At 41.8% G+C, this 26,715-nt stretch overlaps 1 protein-coding gene across 2 annotated transcripts; it reads left to right on the forward strand.

Annotated features, from left to right (window-relative positions):
* The first annotated feature begins 512 nt into the window (after positions 1 to 512).
* On the forward strand, positions 513 to 26,653 carry PWWP2A (PWWP domain containing 2A). 2 transcript variants are annotated; one of them, XM_085237063.1, is made up of 3 exons: positions 513 to 1,532; positions 12,143 to 13,837; positions 24,001 to 26,653. In XM_085237063.1, the coding sequence occupies exons 1-2, from the start codon at positions 856 to 858 to the stop codon at positions 13,821 to 13,823; spliced, it is 2,358 nt and encodes a 785-aa protein (XP_085093189.1). In that variant the 5' UTR covers positions 513 to 855; the 3' UTR covers positions 13,824 to 13,837; positions 24,001 to 26,653. The 2 variants fall into 2 exon arrangements, 1 of the variants encoding a protein (XP_085093189.1); XR_014886703.1 differs by having other exon boundaries at positions 514 to 1,532; positions 12,143 to 18,411.
* The last annotated feature ends 62 nt before the right edge of the window (positions 26,654 to 26,715 follow it).

A 26,715-nucleotide genomic window follows, 5' to 3' on the forward strand; every position in this document is an offset into this window, starting at 1 on the left:
TGCTCCTCAAAGGGAAGCGGCTTCCAAAGACACGTGTAACAACATAAACCGTCTCTCTTTTATTTTTTTATGTTTTAATTTACTTTTTTTTTTTTTTTTTAATTTTAATTCTTTCTATTTCTTTGCTTAAGGAGTGCATGATTTCCTACCTGGGAGAAGCAAATTCCCGTACGACACCTAATACTGATCCCACGGGGAGAAAACCACTGACTCAGAATGTCCCAAGAAAACATTAACTCTTTCATTTTTTTCCTCTCTTTTCCACCTGCTCTTCACCTTTACCCAATACACCCAATTAACGCAAATTTCATCTTTGATCTACTTTACAGAACACAACGAGCTCACTATCACCCTCACGTTTTTCCCCATTACCGCCGGTTTCTCCCCTCAGTCCCTCCCCTGAGGACGGTCCCTCGTGCCCCGCCATCTTCCCCTGCGCCCCCTCCCGGCCGCCCGCAGCGCGCATGCCGACCGCCGCGCGCCCCGCTGACGGACGTCAGCTCCCACCAATGACCGCCCTCCTCTGGGAGCGGCTCCTCCCTCCGCCAATGAAACGGTGGAGCTGCCGCAGAGGCCCGGCCCCTCTCGTCCATAAGGACCTGTGAAGAGCTAAGCCACGCCCCTTCTTCCTCTTCCCGACTCTCCATTGAATGAAGTCCTCGCTGACCAACGGGAAGTTCCCACTGGGCTCGACTGACAGCTTCGCTCTCCATTAGAAGTAGAAAGCTCCGTCGCGCCCACCAATAGGCTGCCGGACGCGAGCCTAGGGGCGGGCTCTCCCTCCCAGGCGGGCGGGGAAGGCCGTGGTTATCGATCCCGCTGCTGGAGGGAGGCGGCGGAGAAGCAGCAGAGAAAATGGCGGCCATGGCTGCGGAGGCGGCAGCGACTGCAGCGGTGCCGGGCGATGGGGGGGCGGGCGAAGCCGAGCCCGAGATGGAGCCCATCCCAGGCAGCGAGGCCGGCGCGGACCCTCCTCCTGCAGTCACTGAGGCCGTGGAGTCGGCGGCGCCCGACGGGGAGGAGGCCGACGGGGGAAAGGGAGCTCCCGGCGAGGCCGAGGAGCCGCCGCCCGTGCAGCTCGCCCGGAGCCCGGCCGGGACGCGGGAGCCGGAAGGCGAAAGGACGGAGACGCCGCCGCCCTCCGGCCCGGAGGCGGGTTCGCCGCAGGCCGAGCTCCGGGGAGCGACCGGCCCGGAGCCCGAGGAGCGGCCGCAGCCCTGCCCGCCGCCCGCCGCGCGTCCCCAGCTTCCCGAGGAGCGGCCGCAGCCCTGCCCTACGGCTGCCGAGGGCTCCGCGAAGCGGGAGCCCGGGGAGGAGCCGTCCCGGCCGGAGGAGGAGGAGCCGGATGCTGCCGCCGCGGAGCCCGAGCGCCCGCCGCCCGCCGTCCCGAGCGGGGGGGAGGCGGAGGCGGCGCTGCTGCCCGGCTCCGAGGTGCGGGTCACCCTGGATCACATCATCGAGGACGCCCTGGTGGTCTCGTTCCGGCTGGGGGAGAAGCTGTTCTCCGGGGTCCTCATGGACCTCTCGAAAAGGTGAGCTCTCACGGGGGAGCCGTCCCGAGCCCCCGCCCGTCCTCGGAGCGGCTGAGGACGGCGGTCTCCGCTCCTTCCTTCCCATCCCGGGATCCGGGCCCGCCCGGGGGCGGTCGGCATCCCCGGGGGCGGAGGTGGCGCTGGCGGTGCCCGGCGCTGTGCCGCTGCGCCCGGCGGAAGCGCTCCCGAAGCGGGAGGGGAGGGCCGAGCACATGGGCGCTGCTTTCGGCTCGGGTGGGATTCCCGGCGCCCCCGGCAGCGCGGCGCATGGGATGGAGCTGCGAACCGCAGGTGTGGGCACGTGTGCCGGCTTGGTGTCTCGCATTGCCCGGGTAACCTCGCATTTCTATAGGTGCCGTAATGGTTTTCAGGCTACGCCGTTGCGGCCCTGAAGTACGACTGTTAGTGCTAATTGCTCCTTGCGTGCAGCGAATGAGGTGAAGTTTAATGGTTCTGAAGTACCGCAATAATTTTATTTTAGAGGCTGTTATCACACACCGACGTAAAGCCTTAATCACACTGGGTTTGGCTTTTTTCGTTGCCTTCCTTAGCAGTGTCCACTTGGGAGGCTCAAGTCATCACTGAGAGCATATAGGTATAAAGAGTTGAAGTGCCATTCACAGGTGAAAATATGCCGTTTCTTTACTAAACGCTATGCATTTATAGATATGTGGGAAATGAAATGTAGCCAGGGTTATTATTTAAAAGAATCACCATGTGTAAAATGTATCTTTTTTCAAGATGTAGACTACACGTGATTTTGTCTTTTATCACTGTGGTTTACATTGCTACCATCTGTTTAATAAATTCCTGTTATATCAAATTAGCCATGTCTTGTGAAAGAAGGTGGCCAGCACCTGCATCCTAGGCCCCGCAGCTTGGTTGGCTTGTGAAAAAGAACGTGTTTTCTGGAGCTTAACCCCTGGATAATGCAGACGGAGTAAGCTTTACGTTTTTAAATTGTTGAAATGCAGTTACCAATCTTTGAAAACCAGGTACTAAAATACGATCTGCAAAATTTGCAGAAAATCTTGAGTGTGATAGTGCCTTAAAGAATGTCAGGAGCTGTTAGCAGATATTACTTAGCACTAAAACTTCTTTTGTAGGTTTGACTTCTGTAGCAGCAAAATCCTGTTATTAATCTAATTAGGAAGGTGACAAAGCACATGCTTCTGTGCTTGTAGGGATCTGTGTTGAGAAGAAAAATGAAACGTCAACTTCTCCCTTTCTTGTAAAAGATATCTTTTTATGCACGTACTGCCTGCAAACATCCCCTTGTTTGCCTGAGGTTTTCTCGTGCCCTGTGGATCCTTCTGTCAAGCAGCAGAGCTGCTGCAGCCCCATGCAGCAATAGGCATCTCTGGCAGGCAAACCCTGGCTCTTCTTCCTTGTGGCTTCGGTGGAAGCGTGCATTTCAGTTTTCCCTGTTTTAAACACAGGACCTGGGGGAAACCTTCAACATAAGAACCAAAGACCTCTGGAAAAAGCACTGTGAAGGCCTGTGCCATTTCTCCCAGCTACTCTTGTGCAGTTCATTTATTCCTTCTTTTCCATCTGTATATTCTTGGGCTTCCTGCAGGGGAACTTGTTACACTGGGATCCAGAAGGTAAAATTAGACCTTTAAATCAAAACCACCTCAGATTCAGAGTAAGTTTACATGGAAGCAATGGGATTTCTGGTATAGAAGAGAGTGGGCATGGAAAACTGTCTTCTCTTGCTTATCCAAGTGAACCAGAATAATTTTATAAACCTTCCTGATGCGAATTTTGTTTGCTGTAGGTTGGTATCTTAAGGCCCCTCTAGAAGAGTTCTCTGTTTTTAAAAAACAAGTTTGAATTTTTTATTGAAATCACTTTTTGAAATTAAGGAATGAGTGGATGTGTTCTCTGCGTGTGCTGGTACTGTTTTTCTCATATAATCAGAAGAAAATAATTCCTGTTCCTTCTTGGATCTTAATTTCTGCTTTCCTCTGAAGGGCAATGAAGCTGATTCTTCTATGCAGTAATGAGAAGAGTGAGTTTTAATGAACACTTAAAAAGCAAACACAGAAACCTGTCTGCTGGACTCTTGTCTTGTCAAGGCATGCTCTAAATTAGTTTAACTTGAAGGTCAAAGAAAAGAAAAAATATCCCCATTAATTCTGTCTTCATTATTAAGATGTTTTGACTTTGCATTTATGTTTGTGGACTTCAGTATGAAGTTAATGATGTTAGAGATCTGATTTCCTTCTGTTCCTCCTGCCTACTGTCAGTAGGATGTCCGTTCAGGTATTCGTAAAACGAGAGTACAAGAGCCTCAGTGGTCAGTGGACATTATTCCCCCATTTCTTTGAGGTAAGGAAGTAAGTATTTCTGCCATTACTGATGGCAGTGGGGTACACTGCCTGTCAGCAGCTGCACTGGAGGTTCTGAAAATAGGGAGCCACATCTACTGAGTTCTGAATCAGCATCTTACGCAGTAAATCTTCTTTGAGTAGGACCTCTCACCCTTTTTTTACATTACAGGCTTATTGCACAAATTAAAAAATGTGATCCTTCTGTTAAAAGATAATGGCAGTAGTGGTAATAAAAATTAAGTGCCTTATTGTATTCCTGGACGAGGTTCTGATGTGGGCTCTGTGGTGTGACCCGACGGAGCTGATGGAAGAAGCAGGAAGTGCAGCCAACCATTGGGCAGGTGAAGGCAGTCATGTCCTTGTGCCCAAGTGGATGGGGGAAGGCTGTAGCCAATTTTCCATACCAACTACTCGTTAGGTATAGGGTTTTTGAGCTTGCCTGTATGCATGGTTTGGCTAACACTGTTTGCTTAGGGTATATGAGATGTTAATGCCACCTGCTGGCTTAGAATTACTGTAAGTCTTGCTCTGCACCTGGAGGAAATATACAGTAAAGAAATAACTACGGAAAGTAGCATTTGTAAAACTTTAAAATGCAGAGTTAAAAAGTCCTGGTTCTGGTTTGTTCCTCTGGAGAGACTTTCAATCCTGCACTGTTTTGTTCTTTTTTGTGCCTTCTTCAACTTTAAGTAGTGGAGAGGAGGTAGGGAGGAATTACCTTTGTATTCTTTTTTTTTGCCAACAGTCAGGACTTAAACTTCATATGGTGTTATCGTTTGACTAAAAATTTTGTTTCTAGTCCTATGGATGTGAGGAACAGTTGCCTTCCTTCTGCCTTTCTCTCTAAGCTATTTTGTGTGTGATTGTGGCAGCTCTTGGAGGAGGTGATGGGAGAAGAGCAGAGTTGTGTGTGATCTCAAAGCCTTGGGTAGCTGAAAGGTGATGCCTTTACTGCCAGTGGATAGCTGTTGAAACTGGCATCTTAGTTGGGGTTTGACTGTAGAAAATGAGGAAAGACTTCCTGCAGAAAGACATGAATGAACTATATGATAAAAACAAACTTCAGATAAGGTCAGATTGTGATAATCCTAACAATATTTTCACATATAGTGTTCTTTCCTGGAGTCTCTTGAATCCTATGCTTTTTCTAATATGGTAAGGTTAGCAAAATAGTGAGGTTAAATGAACTGTTGCATCCATTCCTGGATTTCTTTTAATCTGCAGAACATCCATTATATTTTTTAATTTAGCACTCCTTGAAACTTGTCTATGTATGCTGAGTTTTTGTTAAACTTTGCAGGGTGCACCTGGGGTATTGTGACTGTATGCACCAAGGCAAGGGGAGGGCAAAAAAGAAGTACTCTGAGTTGCAAAAGACTGAAGATCTGCTGGTGTGAGGAAGAAGCAGCAAGAATCTTGCATGAAAAATTGTGGCTCATTTCTCCTTGCTTTAGGTTCTCTTTTACTAACTGATAAATTCATTTAATAAATGGAGACATTTGATGTTCCTTGTCCAGGGGAAGTTTAAGTTCAGTGGAAGTGGTGGTGTTCTACAGTATGCGTTCTCAGCAGTGAAGAAATAACTGTTACTTGGGGTTGCATGGTTGTTGAGTTTTTCCTTTTTCCCAATTTGCGAAGTGTTCATAAATTCATTGCCTGTTCTCCTGTTGTTTCTCAGATGGGTGAAGTAGCTTGGTGGAATGCTAGCATTTAAGAAAAAGCCATAATGCTGCTTTGCTATCTGTTTTTTTTCCCCTAGAACACTGGAAACATAGGTCTGATGTGAGTGAGTGTGGTTAAGACAGTAAATCACACGCAGTTTGTGACTGACAAGTGACATGGAAAGGTATAGTGTCAAATTTAGTAAGCCTCACTTAGAGCACAAGGTTGGATCAGAGGATCTTGTGACACAGCTTCCAAGCTAAATTTTGCTGTGATTCTGATTAGTTTCAGCTTCTGTATGTGAAAATAGTTTCTCCTGTATTTCTGTTTACACCCAAAGCTTTTATTTGTTGTCACTTATCAAATGCCTTTTTGAAAGGCTTTCTTATTCCAAATTTCCACTTGTTAAAATGGCTGGCAAAATTGGAGCGGCTTTAAAGCTTTTCTAGTATAGGTATAAAACACGTTATAAGTACTGCTTACACTGAGCAGACATACTAGTCAAACTGCTGCTGGTTTTGAGCCAGTACAAGGAACGTGATTTCCATCCACCCCCTTCAGAAACCAGTAGTAATCCCTAATCTTGCTGCTGTATGGGGTATCTGTGTGGATTGTGCCTCAAACTTCCCTTTCCTAAAGTAGCTGTAGTCTGCTACTGTTCTTTGCTGGACTTTGAATGGATGATGGCTAAACTGTGCTTTCTTCTTATGGCATGCTTGTCTGTCTTCCAGCAGCATGGGTTACTGTTTTCTGAGGGTAGGTTAATTTGACTTAGCTTGAAGTGTTGGAAGACAAAGGACTGAAGTGAAGTTTTCAGTATACATGAAATGATTTTTTTCCTTTATGATTCTATGGGCTGATTAATCTTACACATCTTACCACTGAGTTGACTTAAAGCTCATCCATTAGTAAATGATGTCCTCTTCAAGTTTCTTGGGATTTGACTGTTATTTGGGTGATCTGGAATGTATATTCAAGACATCTTATATAAAGTTTTGTAGCTTTGTAGCACATCCAAATGTATCAGCTAAGTATCTGCTTTAAAATGTGATCCATGTGTTTAATAATGCCAACAGATGTACAATGAAAAGATGACTTTAAATGGATCTTCAGCCTTAAAAGCATGACAGTAAAATTGCAGTAGTTAGTAGGAAGCCTAAGCTTAAAATATTTGCATTTCATCTCTAAAATAAGTTTACTTTTGTATCCTTGTCAGAACTCTGGAAGTTACAGAAAAGCGAAGGAAACTTTGAGAATTCACATGTAAAGTCTTTCCAGTGAGAAGGTGAAGGATACATTCCCTCTCCTTTGGTGGGGAAAGGAATGATTAGGAACCATCTAAATTCCTTTCAGGCTTATCCACTTCAAATTGTTCTGTCTCTACAGTGGCTAATTCTTCCATGTCAGCATCCTGACTACATGGACTTCTCTGATGTAGTTTCATGGAAGTTGACTTTGAGGATGCAGCTTTTCTTGATGATGTGATTTCCTAAGAGTTGCTCACACTATGCTTCTTTGTCATATTTGTAGAGCTCTAATTGCAATAGGCATTTCTTGGTGTCTTTATTGTTACGTTGCTTGGGAGGTAAGTAAACTTCAGAATTGATAACTTGGCTTATGTGTATGCTTTTTCAGTTAGGTGCCTAGCACTAAAAGCAGTGTGTGCCACAACAAGCTTTATCGTGCCAACTAAATCCCTTATTAAAAATAGGTTACTGCATAATCTGTGTTTTGGATACAGACTGTTTTCCTGGGTTCTGAAATACTTTGTATTGAAATAGCTATGATCTAATTGTGTATTACATCAACTATTGTGATTTAAGCCCCCAGCTTGTATGTGCACGTGAAACAAATATACTTAGCCCTGTGTTACCTGAGCATGTTGTTACACTCAGTATTCAGAATCATTGAGCCTTTAACCATGAGATGAAAATTGCTTTGATTCTTTCTTCTCTTGGCTGCTACGAAATACCTACTGGTAATATAAGTTGAACGAGAGCAATTGAAAGGTAATTGATGATTGCTGTAGTCTGACTTAATGGTGAAGATGAGAATTTTGATCAGAATCATTTATGACAGAATTGATTTAACCCAACACTAGAAGCTACTGTGTTGTGTTGACATAAATCCAGTGTTTGTAGACAAACATGAAATACTTCTGAACCTTTTTTGCACATTCTTTCCTTTGGCTCTTCTTGGCAGAAAAAATATACTTTTACTATTTGTTTTTTTTAATTGAGAAAGATAAAATTTAAACATTGGAGACTAAAGATGAGAGCTTCATGAGACTTTACATAGTGATGCAGACACTTTGCCCCAGGATGCATGGTTTAGATGTTTATGTACTTGCAGTTGTGCATTTAGTTGGTATTTGTTCCTTATCTCCTGCTTTAAATCTCCTGATTTAAAAATACTTTTTAACTCTGCCCTGTTTTGCATACAAATTGAACAGTAATATGTCTTCATAATAATAATTCTGCTATAGGATTTAGATGTGAAAAGTGTCTTCTTAGTTTGCTTGAAGTACTTAGGTTTACATATCTGTAATGCAAATCTCTATAACTTTTAGGTTTGATGTAAAAAGTAGCTTCTGCAGGATCACAGAAGATGCCATAGCTTCCCATTCATTAAGTTCCAGTTGATAAGACGTGGAAATAAAACCATAAGTGTTCTTATCACATCTGTCTCTATATAACCTCCCAAGTTAATTGAAAGTTGTTTGTGTTGTAAAGATAACTGGACTGTCGGAAGGCATCTCATCTAGCCTGTTTCTCAATTACTGATGATTATTTGCTTTCGATATGGATGTATATAGGAATTATATCTGGCACGGGGTATGAGATGTATGAATGATTAGATCCTACTGATTGCTGTGCTTACTTGTAAACCTTCTTAAAAATATCGTTCTTACACTGAGTGTTATCCATCTTTGTTACAGAGAACTTTACAGAGTAAGAAAGGACCAGGGCAGTTTTTTGGAAGAGGAAACTTGGCAACATGGAAAACTGATTCTAATTCTGAATACGTGTGAAGCAGAGGTGCCTTAATTTCTGTTTAAATACCCATTTCTTACTCTTTTTCTCTTAACAATTCAATTTCAGATCCTCATCAAGGAATCCTTCTATTACATCATGTAATATTCTGAGGTAGAACTGTACAAATAGTGCAGCAGTGGGCTTTACCGGGCGCAGCTGGAACTTAGACACACATTGACTTTTATTCTCTTTATTTTTGATGAGGAAGACACTGTCCTCTGCCTTCCCGAGAATAGTATTTTATGGAATTTGGGAAGAAAGTATTGTAATAAGGACAGGTGCTACTTCAGGATCAGGATCAGGATCAATGCATTCAAAAAAAGATGTACTTGTCTAAAATAGAGACAGGGCAATCTCTTGCAGTATTTAAACACTGAATACTTTAGTTCATAACTATTAAACCATTTAGATGCTCAGCCATGTGTAGTTTTCAGTAGGTTTGTTCTGGTCACATTGATTCTGCTGCTTCTGTTAAGAAGATACGCCACTGTCAGCTTTCTCTTTGTGCTTCTTACCTTGTTCTTCTTTCCATCTTTGTACTCTGTTCTGTACCACTTACTGTTTGTTTCCTCACTCTTTCTGCTTGCTTTCTCTTTTAAATTTGCATATACTTCTTCCAAGTTGGACAGCTGGAGAACTTCACCAAGGAGGAGTTAACAATCATATAAAAACAGAATGTGGGCATAACCTGCTCTAGAATGGGGCAAAAAAAAAAAAAAAAAAGACATTCAGCTCTTGGAAGTAATAATCAATCTCTGGGCGTGCCCAATTTATTGGTACTTCATGTGAACTGCATCTTTGCTTCTCTTGTCTTTATGTATTGATGTGCAATTTACACAAATCACATTCCTATTTGCTCTTGCATAGCTGGCACCAGACACCAGTGAAAAGTCTGTAATCTTACGACTCATTAATTTTTAGGTAGATATGGTCAGCAAATTCCAGCTCATTCATTAAAACATTATCTTCTGTGAGACAGACTGTAGCCTCAGGAATTCAGTATGAATGGTTTTGTGCCTTAATGAAGTAGGTTTGCATCTTATATATTAAAATATCCACATGGGCGGTCCTATTTCTCAGCTTTTTGGACTAAATATTGTGGAGCTTCATGAAGAAGATGTTCTAAGATGCAGTCACGGTCTTAAATGGCTTTAATGGTGTCGGTGGTGTTCCTGGTGTTCATTGTGGATTGAAATCTGTATAGCAGAGTTCTTGTCCCATCTAGGGGTTCTTGTTCTCAACTCCTACACTACATTCACTGCTTTCTTTCCCAACTCTTGTAAATCTTCATCAAGTGGTGAGCAGTGGGATCCAGATCTTTTTGCTGTACGAGAAACCAAAGCTCTTAGTTCAAGTAGCACAGAAAATGTTGCTAGTTTGATTGCTGTCAGCTGACAGCTGGTGTTTGTTTTTTTTTTTTTTTGTAAGTCCTACTCAGATCTGAACAATTATTTGTCATCCTTAGTGAAAGGAACAGTGTTTGTGGAAAAATAATTTCTTGACTCTTGGAGGACTTCTGAGACTTTAGGGAACTTAAAACCTAGTAATGAGTATCTTCTGAATTAATGCTGGACTTCAGGCTAGAGAGATGCACAGATCCACAGTTCAATGCTTGTAATTCCGTGTAGCCCTCAGTAGTGCAGCAAGCTGCATTTAGTTTTGATTTTTATCTCAGGGAGGACATCTGGAGTCCAAATGGAGTGGGTCCAACCCTGAGAAATGAACTTTTGTGGGGTAGTGAGGTGTCCTGTGGCCTAGGATGCTTGTCATTCTGTGTGTAACCAGAATAGTTCTCCAGCAGCTAGTAGACCAGGCTTTGCCTGGGTTCCAGGTTTCAAAGGTAGGAATGTTACCTTCCCCTAGATACTGTAACAACAGCACTGGGTGCTTCCTAGCTGTAAGTTGTCAAGTGCACAACTTCCATCTATTTTTGATGATAAAATTGGTTGAGTTGTCACTTGACTGGGTATAATGAAGTGCAAATGGGATGGATAATTTAGTTTTGGATGGATTGCTTGCTTCAGTTACAACTTGAAAGTACGAAAAGAGGCTTAACAGGTAAGTAGGACAAATAAGTGAAGGCTTTTGCTTGTGACGATGTAAAGAATATTCTAACATGTTATGACATTTTTTTTAATACAAACTTTGAAAAAATAAGAAGTCAGCCTGTAAATATTTGTCTAAACTGCATGTTTATTGCAGGAAAGTGAATGGAAGATAGACCACCACTCTGCATTTACCTTCAGTTTAGCGGCAACCATAGATGACAAATTTCAGTTCCATCAGTTCAGATGTTGCAGTTTAACACCTGCACAGCAGAGTGAACTGGTGTTAACCTGAGGACAGGTCTTGGTTAATTACTTCATTCTCAGGTCATGTGAGATAAATACAAACGGTGTTTGGTGATTTGGAATGGGTGATTTAATGTTTGAATTGCAACTTTGTCTGCAGTGTTCTTACTGCAGTAAGCTATTCAAATATAGCCTAATGTAAGCCAAACACATCTGTGTGTGTTGGAGCTGGAGTTGGGCAGAGAGTTTGAATGCCTCATGAGGGCTTTGTAAGGTTGGTACTGCAGATTGTAGATTCTAACGTGGGACATGAGAATGGTTAAACAGGCTTTTATAATCCTTCCCTTTGTGTTCAGTAGATCGAAAGGTATATTGATGAAATATGAATGTATTTAACTTTTCTCCCAGGAGAAGATAAGCATTATGCCCTGTAAACTGATGACATTTCCCTTAGCATAACATATTGCGGAAGATATCGGTTACCTGTTGAGCGACATTCTACTTCTCTAAGTATAGGGAAGTTAAACTAACCTATAAGACTTCGTGGAGTTTCATGTGCGTCAAAGAGGGTGTTAGAGATCTTAGAACACCTAGAGCTGCCTGCAGAAAGGTAGACAATGTTTTAAAATAGTTTGTTAGAACAGAAGGGAACTATTTGTGCTGTACCGAAATTATAGGGATATTTTTGCCAGAAGGAACCCAAACTCCAAGTTCCAGGCTGTAATACATCAGATGGTTAAGCAGTAACCTTCTGTGGATGTCGATGTGAAGAATGACAGTGCTGTTAAATGCCAGTATTTACATGTTGTATATTTGGCTGAAATTAAACATAACTTCAGGCTTTTGTGCTATGCCACAAACTGAAGAATTCTGTAAAACTTAATCAAAATGCCTTCCTTGCTCATATAAATGGAATTGGTGTGGAAATCTATATTGAGCAGATTTGGAATTCATGGGGTAACTTGTTGACTATGAGCTTCGTGTTTGTGTTTTCTAAAAGTGTAAATGCTGTCCCTGGCAATATTTTTGGATATATTTTTGAGGGTTGTTGTTGACACAATAGAAACCCATGTAAGTGAAGTTATGTATTTTGTGTTGGATGCTGACTTGGTTTTGATGTTTTGCTATTTCAAAACTTAGCCTAAGACTTGGTATAATGTTTCAATTTTGTCCAGAAGTCATGTTCTTTGAATGGTAGTTACGTTGACGGCTTTTAAAATGCTTTTTAATAAATACAGCAAAAGATCCCTCAAACCTTTAATGTTTGTTTTTTTGTTCTCTTGAAGGTTTGGACCCCACGGAATCCCTGTGACCATATTTCCTAAAAGGGAATACAAGGATAAACCTGAAGCCATGCAGCTCCAAAGTAAACCATTCCAAGATGAGGCACAGGTGAAGTGTGAATCTAATGCTGCAGTCCCCGATGACTCTTCTCTCACGCAGCCATCAGAACCAAGCTTAGCTAAAAGCCTATGGACTTCTAAACCACCTCCTCTCTTCCATGAGGGAGCGCCATATCCTCCTCCTTTGTTTATCAGGGACACATATAACCAGTCAATACCTCAGCCTCCGCCCCGGAAAATTAAGCGGCCCAAGCGTAAAATGTACAGGGAGGAGCCCACTTCTATTATGAATGCTATCAAACTACGACCCCGACAGGTCTTGTGTGACAAGTGCAAAAACAGTGTTGTTGCAGAAAAAAAGGAAATAAAAAAAGGTGGCAATGCAAGTGACTCTTCAAAATATGAGGATAATAAAAAACGAAGAAACGAGAGTGTGACTACTGTGAATAAAAAACTTAAGACTGACCATAAGGTGGATGGAAAAAGCCAAAATGAAAGCCAGAAAAGGAATGCTGTGGTCAAGGTTTCAAATATTGCCCACAGCAGAAGCAGAGTAGTTAAAGTTACTGCACAAGCAAATACTTCAAAAGCGCAGTTAAATACAAAAAAAGTTCTCCAGAGCAAAAACATGGATCATGCAAAAGCTCGGGAAGTCTTGAAAATGGCCAAAGAAAAGGCACAAAAGAAGCAGAGTGCAACCTCCTCTTCCAAAAATGCACATTCAAAGGTCCACTTCACACGGCGTCTTCAGAACACCAGCTCAGGTTCCCTCCCACCCCGATTGCGTTTAAAGCCACAAAGATATCGGAATGAAGAAAATGACTCTTCTCTCAAGACAGGACTTGAGAAAATACGGAGTGGCAAGATGGCAACTAAGCCCCAGTCTCGCTGCTCCTCCACCCGCTCAGCAGGTGAGGCCCCTTCAGAAAATCAGAGCCCCTCAAAAGGCCCTGAAGAGGCCAGCAGTGAGGTTCAGGACACAAGTGAAGTGCATGTAACTGTTGATCAGGATGAACACCAGACATTGGGCAAGAGAGGCAGCAAAAGCAATATAACGGTTTACATGACCCTTAATCAAAAGAAATCTGACTCTTCCAGTGCATCAGTATGTAGTAGTGATAGCACAGATGATTTGAAATCTACCAACTCTGAGTGTAGCTCTACTGAAAGCTTTGATTTTCCTCCAGGCAGCATGCATGCACCTTCCTCCTCCTCCTCCTCTTCGAAGGAAGAGAAAAAGCTCAGTAATTCCTTGAAAATGAAAGTCTTTTCCAAAAAAGTCTCTAAATGTGTTACACCAGATGGCAGGACCATATGTGTAGGGGACATTGTTTGGGCCAAAATTTATGGCTTCCCTTGGTGGCCAGCCCGTATCCTGACCATAACTGTGAGCCGGAAAGATAACGGTCTTTTAGTTCGCCAGGAGGCTTGTATATCATGGTTTGGCTCCCCAACAACGTCTATTCTTGCTCTTTCACAACTATCCCCCTTTTTAGAGAACTTCCAGTCGCGCTTTAATAAGAAGAGAAAGGGTCTTTACCGCAAGGCCGTCACAGAGGCAGCCAAGGCTGCTAAGCAGCTGACTCCCGAAGTTCGGGCCCTGCTGACACAGTTTGAAACGTGAACATGGAGAGTAAGGTAGGCAAGAAATCTGGAGGCTCCACGAAATTCATAGCCTAGTTAGAGGACTACCATGAAGGACTTGCCGAGGCAGAAGTTGCAGTCGGTTGGATGCTCTTTTTATACTAAAGTTGTTCCATTTGTAGCGGTTTCATGGAAGTTAAACAAATTGAACATGCAATCAAAATTAGCCTAAAGTGAGAATTTCAGTATTTTTCAAGTGAGAATTTTTTTTAAAGAAAAAACTCCTCAAACACCCAATGCATAGGAGCCATAGCCTCAGCTGAAAGGCAGCTTATTTGCAGGGAATTTTTTAGTAGTTTCTACCCAGTATGTACCTAGTTGCTGTGTGGCAAAGGGTTGACACAAGGGGTGAAAGTAGTAGCTGTGATATTTTATTTTTCTTTTCTTAGGTGGCCCATCAGGGAAGTGTAGAAACGTAAGCCTTGTCTAAATGGTCTTTAAACATGATTTCAAATACTTTCTGATGTATTTAGTCTGGCCAGTGCAAATTGGTTCAATGCGCGCATGAACATCTTAGAGGCGTGCCCCGATCCACGAAGGCCAGTTTAAATGGCATTAGAAGATGTGCTGAAGTTTTTAAGGAAGAAAAATTCACAAAATTAAAGACCAGATTAAATGGGGTTTTATCTTAGTGACCACTTCTTAAACACTCAGCCTTTCTATGCACATGGGGGCACAAATATTAACACTTCAGGGTCTGAGAAGCTGAGAGTGATGCCTGTAGCTCTAAGACAAAGCTGAGAAATTGCTCAGTGTTTGGGATCAAGGGCTGTTAATGCTGCATAGGTGTGAATCATAACTTCTGGTCTTTCTTCCTGAAGAAGTCTTTCAGGCCATTTGCCTGGAGTTTTAGATTAAGAGAGGCTTTGTTTTGAATGTGTAAATAATTGATTGATGAAATTTGGTCAGATTTTCTCCTGACTGGTTGTTCCTAAATTCTTAGGATACGTCCTAGTTAATTACACTTTGTGAATTGTCAGATGTGTAATTGTTGCATTTTGGATGTATCTAACTTCATTTTTTTTTTTTAAATATTTCCGTTTAAGGTATCTGTTTGCAGGTCAGAAAATGAGAATTATGTAATTGTGTAATGCTCTGAAATGTAAAAACAAACTGTAAATAAAATTGACTAAATCTGAATTATTTGTGTGTGTTTCTCAAAAAGCTTTGAAAAAAAATCTAGGATGTTAGAGCACTTGATATCTATGTTGGATTTAGAGGACACCCTTTTAAAAAGTAAATTGTCCTTTTTTGCTCATTCTTAAAAATAAGTGCTGGTAAAGTACTGTTGGTACACTTCAGTCTTAATTTGGAGATGAAGCAATTATCGCTCCCCTTTGTTTCAAAACTAGCTCTGCAGAGGGCTGTTTGGGAAGTTTATCAGGTTTTTTTCCCCTTAATTAGATTTTGTTCCATATATTTGAATAACAACTGGATAATGTCACTTGTACAGTGGGGAAATGTTTTCGGTTTTCTCCATCTATCAGAAACTAAGCAGACCCGCTCCGCTGTTACTTCAGCTTTTCTTGCATGTCTGTTGCTCGATGCTGGGCACTTTCATGCAATTCACTGTACAGATTGTATATTTTTTCCTCTAGTTTTGGTCCTCAGCTGACTATTTGTATTGTCCTCTCTTTTCCAACCCACTGCTGTTTGAGCCTTGCAATGTGTTGTGAAGAATCTGTCAGCGTTCATCCCAGAGCAGTTTTCATCCTGTATTTTTTTTTCTTCCATAATTGCCCACGTAGGCAACCATGACAGATGTAAAGATCTCAGTTTAGGCTGCAATTAGATTTTGAGCAGACATGAAAATGGGGGTAAGGATTTAATCATCAAACCCTTAAAATCTTGTAAACTTAAGATGAAATTTTGTATATTCATGATACTGTCTGGTCTTTCCAAAGCATTCGGTTTCTTTAACCTTTTAAAATTATTCTGTTGTGCCCACAGAACTATTTGAAGTCCAAAGTGTTGAGTACACGGCTGTTAGCATTTCCTCCCAAGTATCTGCTGAGCTCAGTTAGATGCTAGTTAAGCTTCCAGTTGTGTCAGCTCTTCCTTGAGCTTCTAATAGCTACCAGAAAAACCCAAATCAAACCAAACAACTGGTCAATGCTTTTTGAATGTGATAAACACACAATAAATTTCATAGTATGGAAAAAAAAAAAAATAAATAAATCCTGTTTCACTTCTATGTATTCTTTCCTGCAAACAGAAACAGTTTCTCTATTGAAGTAAATAAGCCTTACTTTGTTACTAAAGCAGAATGCTTTTTGAAGCCTAGAACCCATCCAAGGTGGCTTAGATGTCTGCGTTGGTTTCTCGAGGTTTAGAATCTTGAGCAAACTGTGTAAGTTGTTCTGGATGGAGTAGCAGTAGCACTGATATGTACGTTGTTATTTTTTTATTTAAAGTGCTTGGAAGCTTTGTATTCTTTTAATTTCTATACAGATTTCTATAAAGGTAGCACAGTGCTAGAGTGTACGTAGCTGGAACTTACATGTTTGCTGCTAAGGTTGAAGAGCAACAGGGATGAGGGGTTTCTTTTGTTTGCTTTGTGTTCAAAAGAACGTTATGAAAGGCCTTTAATGACTCTGAGTTGTGGTTTGTAGCTGATTAGTCTTTTATGAAGTCTTTCCTAAGTTTCATAGTTTGTAATAAACATGAAGTTCATCATCACTGCTGACTTAACAGCAGTGTATTTCTTTCATCACAGCACCCTGTTACGTTCCATTGAAAATGTCCTATTCGTGGGCCTGTGATTCTTCTTTTTGCTCTGAAGTGGCTGTAATTCTAGTTTGAATCCCTAGTGGGGGAAAATGCTGGGCTTAATGTGCAGCCTGCTTGTGACATAAAGTAGCTGGATGGTCGCAGCGTGGGTGCTGTGTGTGGATTAGTTTGAAGACTTGCACAGCGCTGAGCTTCGCCTTAGCTGCAAAATACTGCCTTCTTATGTGCACACCTGAGCCCAGCAGTGCCCACAGTGTGAACGTGTGCAGTTCAGGACATGCCTCCCCTCTCTGAATTACCTGCACAGTGTAAATGATTTATCAGGCAACTCATCAGAGCGTGTTTGTGAAGTGCCAGGAAAGTGCATCTGTGTAACTCAGCTGCGCAGCTGTTGTAAGCAGTCTGTTGTGGAGAGGAGGAACAGCAGCGCAAAGACTGTTAGCTTTCTATCAGCTTGATACAATAAGCAGAGGATGCCTTTCTGAATTAAGGAAATTCCCCAGTGTGGTTGTGTGTGTATAATGCTTCCGTTTGGGAAAAAATAAGGCAGGTAGTGATGGGTCTGTAATACAGGAATGTTTTTCCTTTGAGCATCTTTAGCGTTAGTTACAGCTACTTCATCTTGAGCCATTTTATACCGAAACATATAAAGATTTTCTTTAAGTTTTGGAAAGCCTGAGTGTTTAATGAGTAAAGGTGGAACCAAATGTGAAATACTTGTGTTTCTCTGGAGTTCTACAGGAAATTGAACAAATATTTGGTATTTTTCTAATCAGAGTTGTAATTTTATGTCAACATTTAAATAAGGTAATCATCTCTTGTTGTACGTATTTTCTTTTAGACAGCGTTATCTTTGGTTATTTGAATATTTCATTATCTGAATCCTGCAGAACTGGCAGCTTCCACCCAATGGGGTGTTGGGGATGCATTGAATTTAGGTCAGCTGTGCAAGGCTGAGAAGGTTTTATTTCCTATCACTGTGTAGGAAAAGGGTTTTTTGGAAATGAGGGTGAAGCTTCTAAGCGTTACCAGGTTTAAGAAATATCACTAATGCAAATAGGGTTGGTTTTTTTTCACTGCTAGGTTTGTTTCACACCAGCTAACAAAGTTAACTGGTTAATGTTCCCAAGGCCTGCCACTGATCTCAGTTTGTCATCTGTGAGCCTTTGCTGCAGTTGTCAGGGTTCAGTGTGAGTGTGAATTATGAAAACAAGCAGTGGCTCATCCTCAGCACTGTTATCATCTGCCCTCGTGTCTGTTCTGTGGGGTATAATATAAAACAAGTAGAGCAGTCCTCTTGGCTGGAGTCTCAGAAGGAAAAAAGCAAAAAAGCTGCCTAAAAGGGGAATGAAGACGGCAGCATTTTGTGCCTTAAGCTGTTTGGTAAAAGTGTGGGTATATTATTTAAAAACAAACTTGAAAGTGATCTTACAGCGCAGAGTTTATAGTGGTTAAAGGCTGAGATGCTTTATTTTTCTGTTCTTATTTTCAGTTTACTTTTTAAGGGTATAAATAGAAAGGTCATAGGGAACCTGAAGGAGAAGAGAGGAACTTGGTGTGTGGACTTAGATATGATAACATAAGTAGAACTGGGAGAATAATACTGAGAATAATACAGTACTTTACAAGTGCAGTAGGGAGAATAGTTCTGTGGCTTGGTACTGGATTTTGTCAGTTTAGGCTATGTTTACATGAAGTCTGTTTTTTCTTTATTTTTTGAAATACAGGCTATGGTGAGGTACCTGATGGTGATGTAGTCAGGCTGTACTTGGCAGCAACACGGTGCAGTTATCCCTGCAGATAAAATAAGCTATCAATAACCAAAGAGGTCTCTTCATGTAAGTAACTTCCCTAAGGTTTCTGACGTGGCTGAGTTGCTCAGGGATCACCCACATTCATCAGTAGGCCAGGCAGAGGCCTGCATTCTTGGCTGCTTTGGAGCAGCTGTCAGGATGAGCTGGAAGATCCAAGCCTGTGAGATGTGGCTGCAGATGTACAGCTCAAATTCTTACTGATCTGTTGTGGGGAAAAAGCTCTGCTTGAATACGTGGCTGTGGTAATCATAATGACAAATTCTTACGTTTAAAATACCTCAATTTCTGTTCTTGGTAATGTTGTATTTCCTTAGTGTGGCCTTATGCTGTGTGTTTATAGAACGTGGCCATTTAACTGGATAAAAAAAGATCCCCGTGTAAGATGCTTTTTCTATTCCCTGCTCATCTTACTGGCATTTCTTTCACCATTTCCAGTTTGAGCTCATCTTTCTTCAAAGTCAATGGTAAGAACTGTTTCTGGTAATTTACATGGGGTCTTGCAAAACTCATGGAGCAGCAGTGCAATGGTTCTTCCCCAGATCAGATATTTCAGTTGTTAGAGCCTGGGAGTAGCCTGTGGTTATTCTATGAGTTACTCAAACACCTCAGTCTTTCTTCCGTAGTTTCCGAGATTTGCACTAATTCATATTGAACTTTAATTTATACGTGTATATTTTGAATTACTGTGACACAACTGCCCCTGTGTGAACACAAGGAAAGATAGCAGCTCCCTGGCGTGGCTGTGGAGACACTGGCTTGCTGACTGTGACCGTGCTTTTTCCTGCAGTTTTGTTCTCAGCATCAGATCCAGCAGTTGGGGCCAAAGTCTCTGGGTGGCCCTGCAGCACAGGCTGGCTCACTGCCAGATGCTGACTGCACTCAGATCCATGGCTAAGAAAGAAAAAGCATCCCTGTGCTCTTGGTATGGAGTAGGATAAGCAGCAGCATGGAAAGGGAGTGTGATTGATGAGATGTTCTACACATTAGAAGACCTGAGCCACCCTGCGCATCCAATAGGGAGACAAAAGGGAGTAAGGGATTGTCTAGCATGCCTGCATAACCCCCCTGCATGGTCTGCAAATGCACAGTGCTAAAAACTTATCTACCTGCTGTGGTCCAAAGGGATAATGATAACAACGTCAGCTGCAGGTGTAAGTTGGAGCAAGGAACAAATCAAGATCCCCTGTTTTTATATTCAGGCTTTGCTCTTCCGATGTATGAAGACAAATGGTTTTGTGGAATTAATTTGGGCTACAACTGAGAAGTTATTTTCAAAACCAGGACTGGGCACATTTTGAACAGCTGTAGTGCAGTTTCTATGTCAACGATTTTGGCAGAGGTAGAAGAACAGCCTGTTGGGACTGGAAGTCTGCAAATACCTGACAGGTGAACTGACAAAGGTGAAATATTCCTGTTAAAATGCAAGCAAGATAAGAAATTATAGTTAAAATTACCAGACAGAAAGTTAAGCTTAGGTTCTAGAATTTATTTAGAATACAGCAACCAAATCCTTGATGTTGTTTTGAGAGCTGCATAGCTTCTGTAATTGGAAGCTTTTGGGAACAAGTGAGGTTAACCTCTGTCAGGACTGGGTTAGTTAAATTCATCCTGCGTTTGGCTATGGGGCAGAATTGCTGAGCTATCCTGGCCCTGTCGCAGCTCCCATTTCTGTAATTCTGTAATTAACAGCTCTGATTTAGGAAAAAGAATCTTTGCAGAAATGTGCAGATAAGGAAGTGCTGTGCCTCGTGTGTCAGGCAGGAATCACTCTGTGCAAGGAAAGCACAGCGCCCAGACTGCTCTGCATCTCCTGCCAAGGGGCCTCTCCTATGCAAAATCATGCTTGGATGACATCATTTATATAATATGTCAACTTCAAACAAGTTTTTCTTTTAAAACACGTAGGTCAATTTTCATGTTTACTTACTAATGGTTTTGCTATCAGATCCGCAGTACGAACAAGAGCTATTCTTACATATGCTAGCCATGTGCTATGCAGTTGAGATTTGGAAGGCAAGCTGTGTTCCCACCAGCTTGTTCCCATCAGCAAGAGGCTGTAATGGGAATGTAGCAGAACTCTGCTGACAGACTCTGCCCAACTGTCATTGCCCATTTGTGTTTTAACAGGTGCACAAAGGGGAAGAAGGTGCTTGCTTTGTCAGTAAAGCAAGCAGGTTCAGTTCCAAGCAAATATTTACTTAAATGCCAGTTTTACATCCTTTTTTTTTTTTTTAATTTAGCAACACGTAGTATTTTTGTTTGGCTTTAGGATGTTTAATTGCACTGCTGCAGGGGTTCCAAATTGTAAAGCATATGGTTCAAGCGCAACGTAAAAATACCTCCCTCCTTTGTCTTTGCCCCCTGGAAAAAAAAAAAAAAAAAAAAAAGTCTAGCTAGATTTCTGCTATGAGAAAAAAGAAAGCTGTTTTCTTTCTGTATACGTTGCTGTTAAAACCATAGCTGAAGGTTTTGAGCATTGAATATTCTTGGATGCAATATTACGTTAGCAATATATGGTTATTTTAGGGGGGAAAATGTGAGTCTTTCCGAGCACTGAGGGCCCTAGGGAGTTATCTGTTGTGATAAGTTTATTTTAAAAAGCTGGCTCAGACAGGTTCTTAGAAATTCTTGATGCTGTGTTAAATATATTTCAGAGAATTAGGCACGTAAAGTGAAGAATGCATCTCTGCTTGGTAGTTAAGGGAGTGAAGGCCCCACTGCTGGGTACTGTCATACGCTGTAGAAGAATGTGACAGTTCTGCTTTCCTTTTGGCAATCCATGACATGGAAGAGAAACCTGTTGTAATAACTGCTCAAAGTCTAACGTTGCAGCAGTTAAGTCACTTCTCCTGTTAGCTGGTTTTATCTAGAGCCAAGGTGCTAGCAGGCAGATGAAGCTGGTTGTGTTACTGCAACCATCTTAAATGTTGGGCTCTGTGCTTTAAGCAGCAGCTATCTTTTCCTTTGGACTACTTGATGGGAGGTGCTGCTGGTTTTACTCCCCTCATCCCTCCTGGCTGCCCCCTCTCCTTGCCGCCAGCCTGTTGTCTTTGTGCTTTTCCTTTGAAGACAAGGACCTCAGCACCAGGGTTTTGCTGCTGCTGATCTGAAGGTCACAGTGATGGAGTGAAGGGACTGGCTGAGGAGCAGCTGATGAAGGCACTCCTTGGTGCACCCACAGGGCTGGCAGCAGTGCTGTGCTCTGAGCATCGCTGCCTTTTGGCCCCTGGGCTGCGTTGTGCTCAGCACTGAGGAGAATCCCGAGGGTTACACGTAGCTGAGCAGCCAACTCACTTTGTACAGTCCTGCCTTAAGCCTTGTCTGTACGAAACACTGCTCCTGATCCAGATACAGCAACGTAATTTTAACTGGGCTGCCCCTTTGATCAGCCGCCCCTCGATCAGGTTATGTACCTTACAGCAATCCGAGCCGTGGTTCTTCTTTGCTGGCCTTTGAGATGCACACACAGCTCTGACACCAGCGTAATGGCAACCAGGGAAGGGTTCCGTCACAAAATATTCTGTATTCGTGAATTTCCCCAGACATGCAGATAAGCGTATGCTTGGTATGCATGAGAATAGCAGGTTCTGCAGTACTACAGTTTATTGATTTCAAGAGAGTCTTTCATTCTTGTTTATCAGCTCTTTCCCTTGGATTTTTGCCCCTGAATCGTAACAGCCTCGAGAGCAACTGGTCCATCTGCACTTTCACCTTGGGTTGTCTCAGGTTTCTTCCATGCTATAATCACTTCAACAGTGATTATAATGCTACTGCCAAAAAGGCTTTGAATTTCAGTTTATAGGCTGTGAAGGGCCATATGGGGATAGCTGTTAGAACAAAAAATGTGAAGCAGCACACAAAGAAACTCCAATACGCTCTACAACTGAGAGTCATCTGCTTTTAAGTGACTTTAATTGCTACAGTGAAGACATTCTGGGTAGTCTGGCCATTACTAATGAGGTCTACACAACTGTGCACAGTTTCATATGAATACATAAAGCCAAAGGAAACGCAATGGTTTTTACCTGGGGAGGAAAAATGGTTCTTCATCTGCTTCACGTGCTAAACAAGAGAGGAGTAGCTGCTGTTTTCTACGTTTTAGGAAGTAAGGAATATCTAAGACACAGAAGCATATAGGCTTCTGTGAATTGGCTTTGGCCACTGGCTGTGATGGCACAGTGTCTGCCTATGTGAAAAAAAAAATCTATTTTCTTACAGACTTCATTACAAATCAGACGAAGAATGCTATCAATTCTGAATAGTCAGTGCCCCAACTTTGCTTTTTTTACTCTAAAATATAGAACATTTGTAATTTTTGTAACCATGACCAATCCATGTCTTCAGTTCTCACTTTAGACTGTGGCACAATTCATAGCAGAGCTCTGGCTTTGAGCACCAAGGTCTTCGGTGGGCAGTCGGGTCCTTACATAGATAAATACCTGTTGATGCTGTTTTGTTGTCTGCCAGTTCTTTTGCTAATTGATGTGTTACTTCCCTGGATAGCAGCTAAGTGCATCTTTGCCTGGATCTGCTAAATTTTGTAATTAGTCCTCATTTTATCTGCGTCAGCTTTCCCAAAATTTCATACCTATTTTAATTCTATTTCATTCATGAGCAACTGAACAGTTGAGAAACTGCATAGTTATCTCCTTTATCTTCCCTGCCTTCTCTGGAGTTAGGCCCAGTTTCATGAATTGCTCTCTTTTGCTCTCATTTTTTTTATTCTTTTCGATATTATTCAGGAGAGTTGTCAGTGCAGAAGGAGCCTTAGGAGTTTCCCACCTGCAGTATGAGTTATTCACCAAGCCACTGTCAGTACAGGAAAATGCGTACATGCATCTAAAGTAGCTGCAGCATTCTGAAGCTCAACAGAACAGTGATGGGAGCCAACAAGGCTGGCCAGGACCTGCTGGAGCCCTTCTGTGAGCAAAGGGGTTGGACCAGAAGACCTCTAAGAGGTTTCTTTCCACTCAAATATTATTATTTTGAAACCTGCTTTCTCTACGTTCCAGAAGCACCCAATCAGAGCAGATTGCTAATCTGTGCTGCCCTCGGTGGTTGGTCATTACATTGCATGCAGCAGTCATTACTTGGCCCGTTTCTGCCTTACCATCATTTCATTTGAGTTCTGAAGAGCAAATGGGAAAACATAAGCAATAGTGGGAAGAAACATGCTGAGCAGCTTTAGCCTTCAGTGCTCCCATGCATTCTTTAGGTCTCACCTTCAGCACGCTGCTATAGCATCAGCTTCAGTTCAGCTGTAAATGACACATCACTGTACAGACGTTGTCTTTTAATCTCATTCCGTCATGAACGACCCCTAAACGTATTTAAAAATGGAAGTTCTCTCTTGATGCTGAAATGGGGTGAGATGGAACAGGTTGGTACGGAGCTTCTCTTAGAGCTCCCATCAGTGGAGGAGTTTGTTCACTTGTGTTATGGTAATGTAAACACACACATACATATATTGGTCTTCTGCACACAACGCACCAAACTGAGCAGGTGAAGCGGGAACTTTTCTGGCCACCTCAGATGTTGTTTGCCTACTTTGCAATATATACTGGAAGGCATTTAACCACGTTTAACCGTTCTCCCTTTGTCTCCCCTTTCCAGCTCAGAGGCACTAGGCAGCTGCTGTTCTTATGGAACCTCACTACACTGCCACGAAGAGCACCAGCTCATCAGGACTGAAAGAAATCTGAGACTGAATGGTCCTATTTTTCCTCTGAAATCTTCACCAAGCAGTAAACATTTTTTGAATGGGAAAGGGGGTAAATATGTTGAAGCGACCCCTCGCACCCTGCTGGGGCACCTGTACCTAATGTACATTTTCTTTAAAGTTTAAAAAGATGTTAGGAAATATTTTATAAAACTTTTTTGCAATAAATGACGCATGAAATTATTACAGACTCTATGACACTTACATGCAAGGAACCACTTGAATTATTGGTATGAAGAATCACTGCAAATAACTGTTTTTTTTTGTAATGTGACAGTCAGTTTGTATGTTTCGATAGGTGCCAGTGATGGAGCCAATTGCCTGGGAAGTTGACTGTAACTTTTGAACTTTTATTTTAATTCTTAACTTTTAGCGTTGCAATTTTCCATTCTATGAGGCTTAGTTAGTATTTAGTGCAGGTGTTAGCAGAGCTGTGACCTGTGATCAAAAGCATGTCTGAAACCAGTTGTATTGTACAATATGAACAGTCCTGCTACGTGAGACCAACATTTCCCATAGAGGTGATGGAAGGGGCAGTGACCACAAATCCGTGTATCTCTGTATTATGGGAAAGCTCCTTCTGTGTGAATATGGTTGCATTTTATTTATGCTGTTGTAACACTTAGGGAACCGAGGATTGTGGAAGGGTTACGATACAGAGAGCAGCGTTTTGCTTATGATACTTTAACAAGATGGGAGTTGTGAATGTAGAGAGATTAAATGGAATGGCATTTCTATTTCAAATCATGGGTTAATTTTTCCTTTTAACGTCAATATTTTTCAGATACGTAAATAGTAGAGCAAAGGTTTTATTAGTGTTTCTGATGGTTGTTGACTTCTTTGAATAGCTGTAAATCAAAAAAAGAAACCCAGTGGGTTTGATCCATTTTATTCCCTTTCCCCAAAAGGTGTCTGGTGATTACGACTTACGACGGTGGAGCTTGTGAATGCTGGACATGCTGCTGAAATATCGAGTTATTAAATATTAATTTATTTGTCACTGATTATTTGATGTTGTGTGCACATTTTCTCAGCAGTATCATTTCTTACGTTCTTAGAAGGGGATCTATTATATAACCTGGGAAAAAATATTTGTGCTGAAGAAATGAAAATGTGCACATAATCTACTCAAAGTCAAATTTCTGTTTATATAGAAGTGAAAAGACTTGTATTAAACTCTTTTCCTCTTTACTAATATCCTGATTTGATTGGAGAGCACAGTGTCTTTGTCCAGATCATTTAAAAAGAAAGAAACCTTTCTGAGAGGCGTCTTGTCAGCACGAAGGCAGTTTCACAGCCTTCATGTATGGAGCCCGAATTAAGTAACATTGAATCTGAACTCACTCCACCTCCATTGTTTGGCTTTGGTGCTGGCAATGGGTTTCAGTTAGTTAAGCAGTCGGGGAGGAGGGCAGTGAGGGGCTGGAGCAGCTCCAGCAAAGGCAAATCAGCAATGCACACACTGAGGCTGGTCGTGCTGAGTGCTTGCTCAGTTCCTTTTATGAAGAGGTAATTTATTTATAAGGCCGGAAATGAAATACGTACTGCCTACTTCTTAACAAATAGCTGCATCATGCTATATAGTAGGTTCAAGTTGTACCATTTTTCATAATAGACTGCAATCCTTCTTTTTAAATTTCGGATTAATGTTTGGCTGCACTCTTCCTTTTCACCAGTCAGGTGCTGTTGGTGGCCGAAATGTGATTAGAATTTAGAAAAATTAAGGCATCTGATGCGATGAAAGGGAAAGTGATGTGCTTCGGTGTACGTGCTGGCCTTTCACCTCTGGACACCAAACCCCCATTGTATTGGTAATCAGTGACAGTCTTGGCCTAATAAATCACACTTTTATCCACACCCACCCACCCTCACCCAAAACCAAACAACCAAACGAAAAAGAAGCCACCAAACAACATGGCACAAAACAGTTTCTGCTCAGGAAAAAGGCCCAGGACTGTAATAGCAGGGTTATTGCACATTGGGTTGAAAACTGATTGATGTTGTAAGTAGAAGCCGGTAGTGCCTGCCTGTGTGACATCTGACTCTTAACCAGTGCTCTTATTTCCTCACCGTGAGCACTTGTGCACAGCAGCTGAAATATATATATATATATTTAAAAAAACACTTAAGAGTGATGCAGGTCTATGCATTGGATAATATGGGTATATAAGCAAACAGCATAAAAATAGACAAGGTAGCTAACTGTACTTGTGTTTGTTTTCACAGAAAGTATTGCAGCCATTTTGTTTGAAACCAGATTTTCATTTTGAAATGAAATTGTCAGGGATATTCTAATGATAGAGAATTACAGTAATGTATTGCTTTTCACTTTTTTTTGCTTTAGTTGCTTAATATTTAAGCTTTGCTCCGTGCTACCTTCTTGTCTGTATATTGAATGGTCACTATGCCTCTTTCATTTTGTAGACTTGAATGAGGAAAACGATTCATCCTTTAAGGTTTGCTGAGAAGTAAATGATAAAGAATGTTGTGTAACATTTATTCAAATAAAGCCTTGATTTTTTTCAGTGCTCTTTTAAAGGGAAATAACGTTGAATAACGTTTTCGTATTGTAGCTTCCTTGTTTTATTAGTCTTTGGTCCAAAAGACTC

This window comes from Meleagris gallopavo, chromosome 15 (assembly GCF_905368555.1).
Source record: "Meleagris gallopavo chromosome 15, MGAL_WU_HG_1.1, whole genome shotgun sequence".
Classification (NCBI taxonomy): Eukaryota; Metazoa; Chordata; class Aves; order Galliformes; family Phasianidae; genus Meleagris; species Meleagris gallopavo.